Here is an 11,378-nt window from a genome sequence, read left to right on the forward strand (position 1 = left end):
AAAAAAAAAAAAAAAAAAAAAAAAAAAAAAAAAAAAAAAAAAAAAAAAAAAAAAAAAAAAAAAAAAAAAAAAAAAAAAAAAAAAAAAAAAAAAAAAAAAAAAAAAAAAAAAAAAAAAGACCTTTACAGCCTTGCTGGGATAAGAAAGATTAAGAGAATCCCATCACTCACATGCAGCTCTTCCAGAATACAGCCTGGCAGCAATTTTAATCAGCACATAGATCAGCTCTGTAGAATTAGCAATAAAATAAAATGTCAAACTATAATACCACGGGGAACTTACAAAGACAAAATGTAACTCATTACCACAATTATTTCACCAGAATAGAAACTATTAAATACTGATTCCAAATAGGATATAAGAAAACAGGAGAGAGGAAATACTGGGGAATAATATCACCCTTCTGATCAGAAACATGTGGTAAGTAAGGTTTTTTAAGAATTTTTAAAGAATTTTCTAAGAATCCCATTCAGTGAGATAACAAAGGTCTGCAAGTGAGTGAGTCAGAAAGTGGTTTGAAATCACCCAAATTTGACTGAGGCCAGGATTTTATCTCTGCACTTCTCCTCCTGCCCTCAGTTCTCCTCCTAATTGCAGCTCTGTGCACTCACATCAATAACCCACCAGTGAACAACCCAAGCACAGCAAACCCAAACTGGATCCATAGGATGGACTTCCCAACTCTGTGTGTGTTTCTAAATTCGAATAAAAAGGCTCAAATTTCCAGTCACATATTTCATTCTGTGAAGGGTCTGAGTGTTTTCATCTCTTTCTGATCATCACAACCAGACACACACACTATTTACTCAGGGATATATTTTTCCCATGACCTTACAGACTCACTCCTCTGTCATAGGTAGTTCATGGAAGGAAGTTCGTTAGGAGTTGAACACGAGGAAGTGTAATAAAGCCCATTTATCTCACAGGAGTTAAAACAGGAGTCCAACAGCACAGAATTATTAGAGGGGGGGAAAACGGTTTGGAGGCTCTCTGCAGCCTCATTAAAATAGCCTGTGATTATGCAGGGCAGATGTCCTCTCTCCTGTGCAGTGTCTGACCAGAGCCCTTTTGGACTTCAGTGAAATAATAATAATAAAAAACCAAATGGAGTGCAATTTCCATGGAAACTTGGAAAGAGATGTAACATTATTTGCCATAAGCCTCAGACTGTGAATGGAAAATTTTCTAGTTTACACAGATCTCAGCTATTATTTTCTTTGCAGTGCAAACTTGGGCCAAATATTTTCTGTCATATTAAAGATGCAAACAGTCAGTTTTATTTTCTGCCCAGAACAACTGTGCACAAAACCTTCAGAAGCTGCAGTAAAACGTCTGATATTTATCTTTCCATGAATCCAAAACACATATTAGAAAAAAAGAATAATTTGGCTTTCCTTTTTGCTGCTTCTCTTCAGAAAGTGAAAGCAGCTTAGGAAACATCTCCTGTTTATGTCAGTGGTACAGACAGCAGACAGCCAGAGCACTGGCAGATGTGCCCAATGTTAATGGGCTCTTAACTCACAAGGAAGTCCATTGCTGAAGCACATAAGGTGACAGAAATGTACCAAAAGCACAGAGTTTACATTTCCATTTACATAATTAATGAAGTGGCTTTTATCTCACATGAGTTTCAGAACTCACTGTCTTGCTACTCTTCCCTCATCCAGCAGCAGGAATGATTGTGACCGTGCAGAAATTAACTTTGAGCAATACAAGCCCAAATTCTGGTATTCAGCCTTGTGTGGGAACGACAACAAAAGTGGGCTGTAAAACTGTTCTCCCCCCAAACCAGCCGCTCAGTTGGTGCAGTGTTGGAGCTCTGACTACGACAAGCCAGCTCAGGGGACACCTCTGCAAATCTGGGGCCTGACCTGTACTAGCCACAAGCAGGAAGAGTCCAGAGCTGATCTAAGCTAGTCTGGAGCATCTCTGCATGCCCACACATGGGCCCTGCATGGCCATTCCTGCCCCTGCCACTCCTGGACACGTCCCCTGCAGCAAAGAACTTTTCTGTAGGAGATCCAGATCTTTAGGGCTGAAATGTGGGTACAGTTTGGGACCATATTTGTACACATTTGAGTTGTCTTGGAGAACAAACACAGTGACAACATCAAACACACCTCCTGAAGGATCAGGGCAGAGCTGTTGTGTGATAGGGACTGAGCTGGTCTTGCCCTGGGAATCCTGGCTCTGCTTGAGAGTCATTGTTTAAGGCAAGGACTGCTTAATAAGGATTTGGTCTTTAACAGAGATCTCATCCCAGGCTGACTGACTAAAGCTTTCCCTTCACACATTCACAAATGTCATTCAAAATGTCATGTTGATTTTATACCTGCCCGGCCAAGCGAGATGACAGAGCAAGTCAATCACCTGGCTTTGCAGATCTATTTCCCCTTTGACATCTTGAAAAATTCAACTCACTCACTTGTAGGTCATGCACAGAGAGAGGAAGCAGCATGACTCAGCTCCACACTACAATGGCTGGAGCAGATCCAGACCCAGCAATCCTTTGGGCTTTCCTTACCAAAACACAAAGCTGCAGCTGGGATAATGTAAAGCATGCAGTGTTTGTGTAAGCAATGTGAGATGGGCAGCAGGCCAGCAGCACTCCTGAAGCGATGTGCTAGTTCTTTACATCGGTGGCAAATTATCTTCTCAAGAGTTCAGAAGGGAACAAAAAAAGCCAAAGGGCTCTGATTTAAAGCAGTGCCTTACAGCAGACAAAATGCTAAGGAGGAACAGCCTCCTGAGCTGGATTCTGTAGATGTGAATTTACACTGAAATCTAGTGGTAAATATTGTATTGATTAAGCAAGTTTCATATCATGTCATACTGACAAATATCTTTGTATAATCTGTAGACCATGCAAGCCTTAAGAGATGTAGGAATGGTACTGAGCTTAAGGAATCCAGGAACTCTCGAGTAAGTTTCAAGAACCCTGAGTCCCAGTGTTTTGTCTAAACTGCATCTAAAAATCAGCTCCTCTAAAAATTCAGTGTCATCTAGAAATTCAGCCTGATCCTCCACCAGTTTGCTAACACCTGATCCACAGATGTTTTGCATGAAGAGCATCCACGTGGTGAGTTACAGCACAGCAAATAATGCACTGTAAACACACTTAACTTCATGTGTAAACTCTGAGCAAAATTCATCACGAACTTCAGTTCACTCCCCAATTGCACAACAAGGGATTTGATGGTTATCTCAAAGCAATCTGACTCAGAGATAACCAGCTCAAATGTAAACCTGTCTCTCAGAACAGTGATGTACATTCCAGCCCAGCTCTGGGCAGGGGGATGGATCTGTCATTTCAGGCACTGCATTCACTGGGGGAAATCACATGTCAGTCATTACTTACAGAAATGTGTGATGAAGGGGAGAAAGAGGCACCATCCAAGGCATTTCTCTGAAAGGGCCCTCACCTTCCTGCCAAGGGTGGGCAAACCCAGGATTTTCCTTGCCCAGAGCAGCTCTCTGGGCTGTGTTTGTAAGGGGGGTGACAGAGCAATGTCAGAACTGCCTCACACACCAACCAACCTCATGCTGTGTGACAGGACGAAGTGGTTTCTGGGCTCTGTTAACTTCAAATGATGGTTCATTGAGCAGAATTTATGCTTAGCAGCTTTTTTCCTTATTCCTCCCCAGAATGTTTTGGGCATTGTCCTGTGTTTGTACTACAAAACTTGCAGTTCTCCAAAGCCAGTTCGTGTGAGATGAACGGAAACATCTCTTTTCATTCCAAAGGAAAAACAACTCCTATGCTGTTTTCCTAAGCGAGCTGAAAACTTGGAGAGAAAACTAAAGCTAAAAAAAGCAAAGAACTCAAAAAGATTCATATTCTGGACTGTGGTTTCTGTTGCCTTAGCTCAAGGGAAAATATGTTCATGGGAAAAGGGCCTGCCTGGAGCCAGATTTTTTTTCAGCTCTGACTCTTCTAGTTGGAGTGGCTTTAAATCAATATGTTGTTATTATTATTTCCTCATAAACAGAAACATGCTTTATGGATTTTGTGATGGCTGTTTGCAGGTGAAACCACCACTTGTATCGTGCTTCCTAGCAATCAGTATCCAGTTCAGCTCCTACAGACAGACAAGGCAATTGAAGACTTTATAACACTAGTTCCAAGTTTCACTGATTCAAAGTGTTAAATCACCTTCCCAGAAGAGAGTTCCCGAACAAAGAAGTGTCAGCTTTGTCACCTACCTCTGTAGCTACACACAACTCGAGGAGAAAACACCACATCTTAGAAAAACAGAAATCTTGCATGGTTTAGTTTCGAAGAATCTTACTGTCCTGTTTAGTGTGGACTGTCCTTAGTACTGCAATTCACTTCTGTCTTTAGCCAGGACTTAGGCAGATTATAAATATAAGAGATTCCACAGTAACCCTGCAAAGAACAGCCTACAGACAAACCTGCCACAGGCAATTCAGGGAATTTGTAACTGTCTGTACAACACTGCAACAAGTTGTTATACAACAAAATGTGATCATGCTGCCCAAACACACCATGCCAGACCCCAAGTGTGGTTTTTATTATTGTAGATGCTGGATGAACAGAGCTTAACTTAGGAATTACGATCCCCATTACACACTTGAATTGGCTTTTGCATTAATTAATGTGAAGAATTACCGAAATATCTAATATGGTCTTTCTTGAGATTCCTCAAGGCTTCTTAGAATGACACAGTCAGCTTTCCTGAGTGTTAAAGTGAACTTCATCCCTCTTTAGGCTGGAAATGGAAACCAGTTACCTGTGATCAACGACTGTGACGTCGGACTCAGGAATCCCCAGGACACGACAGCTCTGCTCCAGCTCCTTCTTACGGATCTCTCCTTGATTGTAATAATTTCCTGAAAACAGCAAAGACAGCAGCACCTTCTCAGTTCAGGTTTGCTTGGAAAGAATTCCTCTCTTCTTTCTCAAAGCATCAAAGGTGACGATCACAGATTAAATGAAGGGGCCTCAGCTCAAAAACAGACACGTGGCAGGGGACAAACCCCAGGGAAACCTGACTGAGATAAGACAGTTGGGAAAAGTTGTAACAGAGACCAACTGCTAGCAGGGAAATGGGATTCATTATATTAAAACATTGCCTCCTTCTTCACTGAGTTATTTCCTTCTGCCCTGACATTCCCTTATTTTTTCTTAGCATCAGCCATGCAAAGTCCATGCCAGAGCTCTTATGCCCCTTCCAGAATGTTGCTCTATGCAGGGCAGTACTTGCAAACCAATTTTAACTTTGAAGCAATAAAATGAAAAAGGGAAAAAAAAAAAAAAAAGGCAGTTGAGTATTAATGTGTGATTCAAGTCTGTAGTCAGCTGTCTTGAATTACACGAGAACTTTTTATTGTTGTGGGTGTGAGTCATCTAAATCGAGCATTTCTCTGGAGCGGGGCTGCAATCCGAGCCATCACTAGCAAGCTTTGTAAAATTTTCAAAGAGGGAAAGAGTAACTAGAAAAAAAAAAAAAAAAAAAAAAAGCCTCTTCCTGCAGCCTGTGAGTGAATGGCTTTGGAGACTGACTGATGTCTGTGGGTTTGCTGAGGAACACGTGAGCTCAGCTCTGGGAACCTGGGATGGCAAATTGCAGCCTCCAGGATGAATTGAAGTGCACCTTCACGAGCAGGATGGGATGAGTACAGCAGGATTTACTTCAGGCTGGTGTTGTACCAGGCCACTAACAACAGGAGTGTTTTAAGGTACAGCTTTTGCTGCAATGCAGTGGAATAACTGACTGCAGGTGACGTTTTATCCAAACAGTACCACTGCTGTCAAAACACCTGACTTCTCCTGAACTCAGAGGAACAGATCCACAGCTTGAGAGATGTGTCAGGACATCAGGAATATAGAAATGCTATAACAAGAAAAGATGGGAAGCTACTGAGAGCAAAACCAGCTGAATAGCTGATGCTGCTGGACCTCATCCATGGAGCACTCCCAACAGAGAGTCAGCTACTACAGAGAGCAAGGCACATTTATACTGACTTATTAATTTAATCTAAGGTTATTCAGTGTGTAAAGACTGATCTTTTTTTTCAAAGTGCTGTAATTCTAATTCATTTCTAAGTCATTTTGATTGATATCTGAAAACTGCAAGTACAATGGTTTTTAAGTAACGATTTTGTCTCCGTGTTACAACTTGCAGAGTCTTTGATCAACTCACTTGTCATCATCAATCACACAAACAATGAGAGGATGAACCATCTGAATCACCCAAAAGACTAATAAGAGGCTTTTTAAAGAAAAATCTATTAGTTCATGAAGGTGCTCTCCTACATGGGCTGCTCATTCCCTTACAAAGACACAGTCGATGGAAGGAAATGAGAAACAATTCATGCTTCATGTCACTGAACCAGGAGTAAAGAAAAGTGAAAATCCAACAAAACACGCAGGAACACGACACTTCTTCGGGGAGTTCTCCAACAGCAGCAGTGTCTGAGTGCCCAAAACCGAAATAGCAGAGCTGCACTTCAGTAACTTTCCCACAGCTGTGGAAAAGCCAAAGGGGACCCACAGACCTTTGTCCCTCAGGAGAAACAATGGAGAGCTCTGCAGCAAACCTGCAAGGGGAGGTGCAGAGGGATCAGCACCGGGTTCAACAGCAGCTCAATCCCTGTCTTCTCACCTACACGGTCTGTCATGACAGAAAGCTTTGGAGGCAACAGAGAAGTTGGAAGTGAAGTAGCTGGAGCTTCCAAAGGCACAGGGGGGTGTTTTCAGTGGGAGATGTGTTTGTGGCCCAAGATACTCCTCGGAACAAACACCAAAAATGTTTTCACTCACGAATTCTGGTACAGAAATAAGGTCTCAAAGCTCAGTGCAAATGGGATTGTGTCTTTTGCACAAAAACCTAAACAATGAAATAACTGATTAGATGTCAGTTCTGCAGAATAAAAATCTGGAGCTTTAGTAGATCACAAGAAGGGCAGAAAAGTGTGAAAAATTCTTGTCCTGGGAAGACAGTGGAGCCTGTAAAAATCTTTCCACTCTGTTCATCCCCAGCAAGGCCTCAGCAGGAGTGCTGCTTCCAGTTTTTGATCACTGCCCCTCAAAAGAAAGATGTGAACCAACTGGAAGAGTCCAAAGGAGAATGATCAGAGGTTTAGAAAACATGATCTGTGAGGAAAGATTGCAAGAAATCAGGTTGTTTAGTCTGGAGAAGATAAGGCAGAAAGAGCAGATAACAGTCTTAAAATATGTAAGAGGCTGCTACAAAGGGACACTGCTATTTCCATGTTCCTGGCAGACAGGAAAAAAATAAACAAACAAGCTTAAATTACACCAGTGACTCAGGAAAAAGCGATTTGAAGGGAAGCTGATGCAGCTCAGACAGAGACCCCACAGGCTGAGGCACCTCCCCCAGGCGTCCTGGGGAACAAAGGTTTGTGTGCAGCACAGTCGGGGCTGCCTCCAGGTCACCTGAGGGACAACGCGGCCCCATTCCCTTCCGGCCCATTGTTCCACGGGGGGATTGTTATGCCAAGGCTATTTTTAGGTGAGTTACAGGGAATGTATCGTGATATTAAACCTGGATCATCCAAGTAGGTCCCCTGCGAGATGACAGAATTACAAGGAGGTGCCAAAAGGCTGTGCCAGACAGCACCTTTTACAGCCCCCTGATACTTCCACATGGTTTGAAAGTGCCTCAGCTCTGCCACAGGGGATGGACTGTGAAACCTCTGGGTAGATATTGAGGGGGATTTTGCTACTGCTGAAACCAGTCATGGAATCACGGAATGGTTTGGGTTGGAAGGGAGCTCGAAGGCCATCTCGTTCCAACCCCATGCCATGGTCATGCAGAAAGTCACAATGCCTGACCAACCCTCTGAGGGAAGAACCTTTTCCTAACATCCAGCCTACACCTCCCCTGGCACAGCCTCAGGCCATTCACAGAGCCACAGAATCCATCACGTTGGAAAAGATCTATGAGATCAAGTCCAACTTTTGGCCAATCACCACCTTGTCCCCCAGCCCAGAGCACTCAGTGCCATGTCCTGTCCTTCCTTAAACACCTCCAGGGATGGTGACTCCACCAGCTCCCTGGGCAGCCCATTCCAATATCCAATTACTCTGACTGTGAAGAAATTCTTTCTAATGACCAACCTGAATCTTCCCTGGCACAGATTAAGACTGTGCCCTCTTGTCCTTGAGTAATGATCATGGATGGAGGAAGGAAGGATGAAAGAGGAATGGGCGAAGAATCATAGAATGGTTTGGGTTGGAAGGGACCTTGGAGATCACCCAGTTCCACCTCCTGCCACGGGCAGGGACACCTTCCTATATCCTAGGTTGCTCCAAGCCCCGTTCAACCTGGCCTTGGACACTTCCACGGATGGGGCAGCCACAACTTCCAGTACCTCACCACTCTTACAGGGAAGAATTTTTTCCTAATATCTGATCTAAATCATTCGATTTGAACCCACTGCCCCTTGTCCTGTCACCACATGCTCTTGGAAAGTAAAGGGGCGGGGGCAGGGCGGGCATGGCCGCTCCGCGCCTCAGTTTCCCCACAGCCGGTGGGTGTGTGTGTGTGTGTAGGTCCTTCCACGCCGCGATACCGCACACAGTGGGAGCGGAGTGGGGCCATCCCTGCGGGCTCCCCGTGCCGGGTGTGTGTGTGTGTCCCCGCTCACCTGCGGAGCAGCAGAGCACGGCGGGGGCGGCCCCGGCCCTGCGCAGGCCGAGCAGGGCGGGGGCGAAGAACATCGACTCGTCATCGGGGTGCGCCGTCACCACGAGCGCGCGCCCGCCCCGCGGGGCCGCGCGGGGCTCCCCCGGTCGGGAGCGCGCCCGGCGCAGGCGGCGCGCGGCCCCGAGGAGGAGCAGCAGGAGCGGGAGCGGCACCGCCAGCACCGCCAGCAGCGCCGCCGCTGCCATGGCGACCGGCCCGCCGCGCCGCAGAGCCGGAGGGAAACGGCGGCCGCGGCACCGAGGTTCCGGCCACGGAAGGTCCCCTCCTTCCCCTCACCTCCCCACCCCGAGCCCTCCCCTCCGGTCCCGCCCCGGGGCGGGGCCGCTCGGCCGCGGAAACGGCGCTTTGCTGCTCCAGGGCTGCTCGGGGAACGTGTATTCCAGCCGTGCGGCTCCAGGGCTGTCCGAGAAACGGGCCCGGCTCCACCGCTCCCGGGAAAACGAGTCCCGGCTGTGCCGCTCCCGCGTTTCCCGGGAAACCGGCCTCGGCTGTGCTTCCCGGGCTTCCCAGGAAACCGACCCCGGCACTGCCGCTCCAGGGGAAGTGGATCCCAGCTGTGCCGCTCCAGGGCGGCCAGGCAGGAGCAAGAGCAGGAGCAGGACCTGCCCTGGCCCGGTCCCAGGCGGGGCGGTGAACGGGGGCTGTTCCCATGGGGAGGTCGGCGGGGAAAGGGGTCACTGCCCTGACCCTGCTGGTACGTCCAGGGTGACTAATGGTGACTAAAGTTGGGCTTTTCAGCTGTAGTACCTTTTATCGCTGCTGTGGAAGAGCTGCGGGTTAAGGGAAAGCTCAAAAGCGGGGCAGGAGGAATATATCTTCAGGCTCGTCGTGCAATCTGCAGGTCTGTGGGCTGTCCCGCCGGGGAAACGTTCGGATATGGCTTAGAAGTGAAGGCAAGCGCTGGAGAAGGCTGCAGAGCAGGAGGAGACAGGAAGTGTTAAAATAAACATGAAAAGGGCAATCGGATGCAATTGGAAACTTTGCTTTTCCAGGCAAACAGGCAACATGGAAGACAAGTGTGCGGAGCAGTGGTGGAGTGTGGGAGCTGGGTGGGTTAAAGCATAAATGGTGAAAATAATTCAGAGTTCAGTGTCTGAGGAGCAGCTCAGCCCTCACCAGGTGTGTGTCTGACTGGTCTTCACTCACTCTTATTTGGGCACCTATAACTTCCAAGTGAACAGAGTCACTGGCTTGTGCTGGGATTGGAGATTGCAAACATCAGCCTGGAAATGGGCCGTGTCACCTTAACGTGGCACTTTAACCACTGTGATAACTCAGTCCTTAGTGCAACACGTGTTTTCTGAGGGATCCCCTTTGCCACAGGCTGAGCCCCTGCTTCATGAGTCTCATAAATAATTGTATGGGCACCCATCCTGCTTCTCATGTTTAATGGAAATTGTGACAAAGTGTAAATTTAATCTTGCCTAATGGTATGGGTTTTCCCCATGGTAAACCTGATTAGAGGGTTTTTTTGGTGATTTTAGCACATCCTGAGATACACATTTGCAGGTAGGACACAGTGCAGAAACTCTTTACTAAGGCTGCAGGGAACGAGTTACACACTCTTCATTCTGGGGTAGGAATAAACGGACATTAAATGAGATTTAAACCTCTCTCACATGTTTGGGAAGTCATTCGTCGCCAGAGCAGGGGCGCGACCTCAGGCATAGCGCGGGAGGCTGTGGCGGGACCGAGCGATTCTCCGGGCCCGGGACGGGTTCCTGAGGGCACATTCAGGGGCACGAGGCCCGTTATCGATTTATACCGGGGCAAAACGGGGCGCTGCGGCTCCCGCCCCGCAGCCGGTCCGTGCAGCCCCTCACGGGCCGGGCCCCGCTCGCCTCATGGCGGCCGCGCCCCCCCCCCGGCCCCTCAGAGCGGGGGGGCAGCCCCGCCCCGCCGCACCGGCCCGCGGTCCTGGAAGGGGCATAGCACCCCATCCTCTCACCAGCGCGCTCCGTGGTGACTTTTCTCAGCCTGTCGCTTCCTGTGCACCGCCACAACCGGCGTGGCGAGAGGAAGAGGGGGACCCCCCCGCGTCCGGCTAAAGGCACCGGGCGGCGGAGCGGCGGTTTGTTTGGTACCTGCCAGGACCCGGCGGGAGGGGGCGGAGCGCGCGGGGCCGGGGGAGGGGAGGCAAGATGGCGGCGGCGGCGGCGCTGAGGGTGAGGTGAGATCGCCGCGCCCGCCCAGCCCCGCCGGGACCCGCCGGCACCCGCCGCCCGGGCCGCCCCTGCGCCGCGCCTCGGTAAGCGCGGGGGGCCCCGCGGGGCGGCGCGGGGGGCAGCGGGCCGGGCGCCTCCGCTGCGAGCAGCAGCAGCAGCAGGAGGAGGAGGAGGAGGTGGAGGAGGAGGAGGGGGAAGAGGCGGGGGCCCGGCCATCCCGTCCTCCTCACGGGCAGCGCTGCGGTCCCCGGGGGGAGCGCGCTGGGGCCGGGGGGGGCCGTGTGGGAGCGGCCGGGGGTGTGAGGGGTGGGCGGGTCAGGGGCGCGGTGCCCGCGGGGGTTCCCCCCATTGAGGCGGTGGGAGCGCGGGGAGGCCCCGGGGGGCACGAGGGGCACGGAGGGGCGGCCCCGGCGAGGGAATTCTTGGAGAAATCCCGGAGCGTCGGTGCTGCTGGGTGTGCATCCTTGGGCGCTGTGCGGGGAGGAGAAGTGCCAGTTAAAAAAAAAAAAAAAAAAGAAAA

General features: G+C 49.0%; 2 protein-coding genes and 1 long non-coding RNA gene across 4 annotated transcripts in view; 2 read left to right on the forward strand and 1 right to left on the reverse strand.

The window, feature by feature from the left end:
* The window catches only part of PIGL (phosphatidylinositol glycan anchor biosynthesis class L), a 54,686-nt gene extending 45,808 nt beyond the window's left edge, over positions 1-8,878 (reverse strand). Inside the window, exons 1-2 of the mRNA XM_027891456.1 lie at positions 8,635-8,878; positions 4,752-4,851 (exon numbers count right to left, since the gene is read on the reverse strand). Of these exons, the coding sequence (XP_027747257.1) occupies positions 4,752-4,851; positions 8,635-8,878 (344 nt within the window). The remainder of the gene's footprint in view (positions 1-4,751; positions 4,852-8,634) is intronic.
* Positions 8,879-9,042: 164 nt separating this feature from the next.
* Positions 9,043-9,654, forward strand: LOC114061235. Its single transcript, XR_003572071.1, has 2 exons — positions 9,043-9,387; positions 9,535-9,654. It is a non-coding gene; the product is annotated as an uncharacterized LOC114061235 (long non-coding RNA).
* Positions 9,655-10,848: 1,194 nt separating this feature from the next.
* The window catches only part of NCOR1 (nuclear receptor corepressor 1), a 58,802-nt gene continuing 58,272 nt past the window's right edge, over positions 10,849-11,378 (forward strand). Inside the window, exon 1 of one of the 2 annotated variants that reach the window (XM_027891544.1) lies at positions 10,849-10,863. The gene's annotated coding sequence lies outside the window, so the exon portion shown is untranslated. Of the gene's footprint in view, positions 10,864-10,891; positions 10,942-11,378 lie in introns of those variants that run through there. The other variant, XM_027891543.1, reaches the window with a different exon arrangement.

This window comes from Empidonax traillii, unplaced genomic scaffold (genome assembly GCF_003031625.1).
Source record: "Empidonax traillii isolate 1590-97213 ecotype Southwest subspecies unplaced genomic scaffold, ASM303162v1 scaffold322:size1131127, whole genome shotgun sequence".
In the NCBI taxonomy this organism is placed as follows: Eukaryota; Metazoa; Chordata; class Aves; order Passeriformes; family Tyrannidae; genus Empidonax; species Empidonax traillii.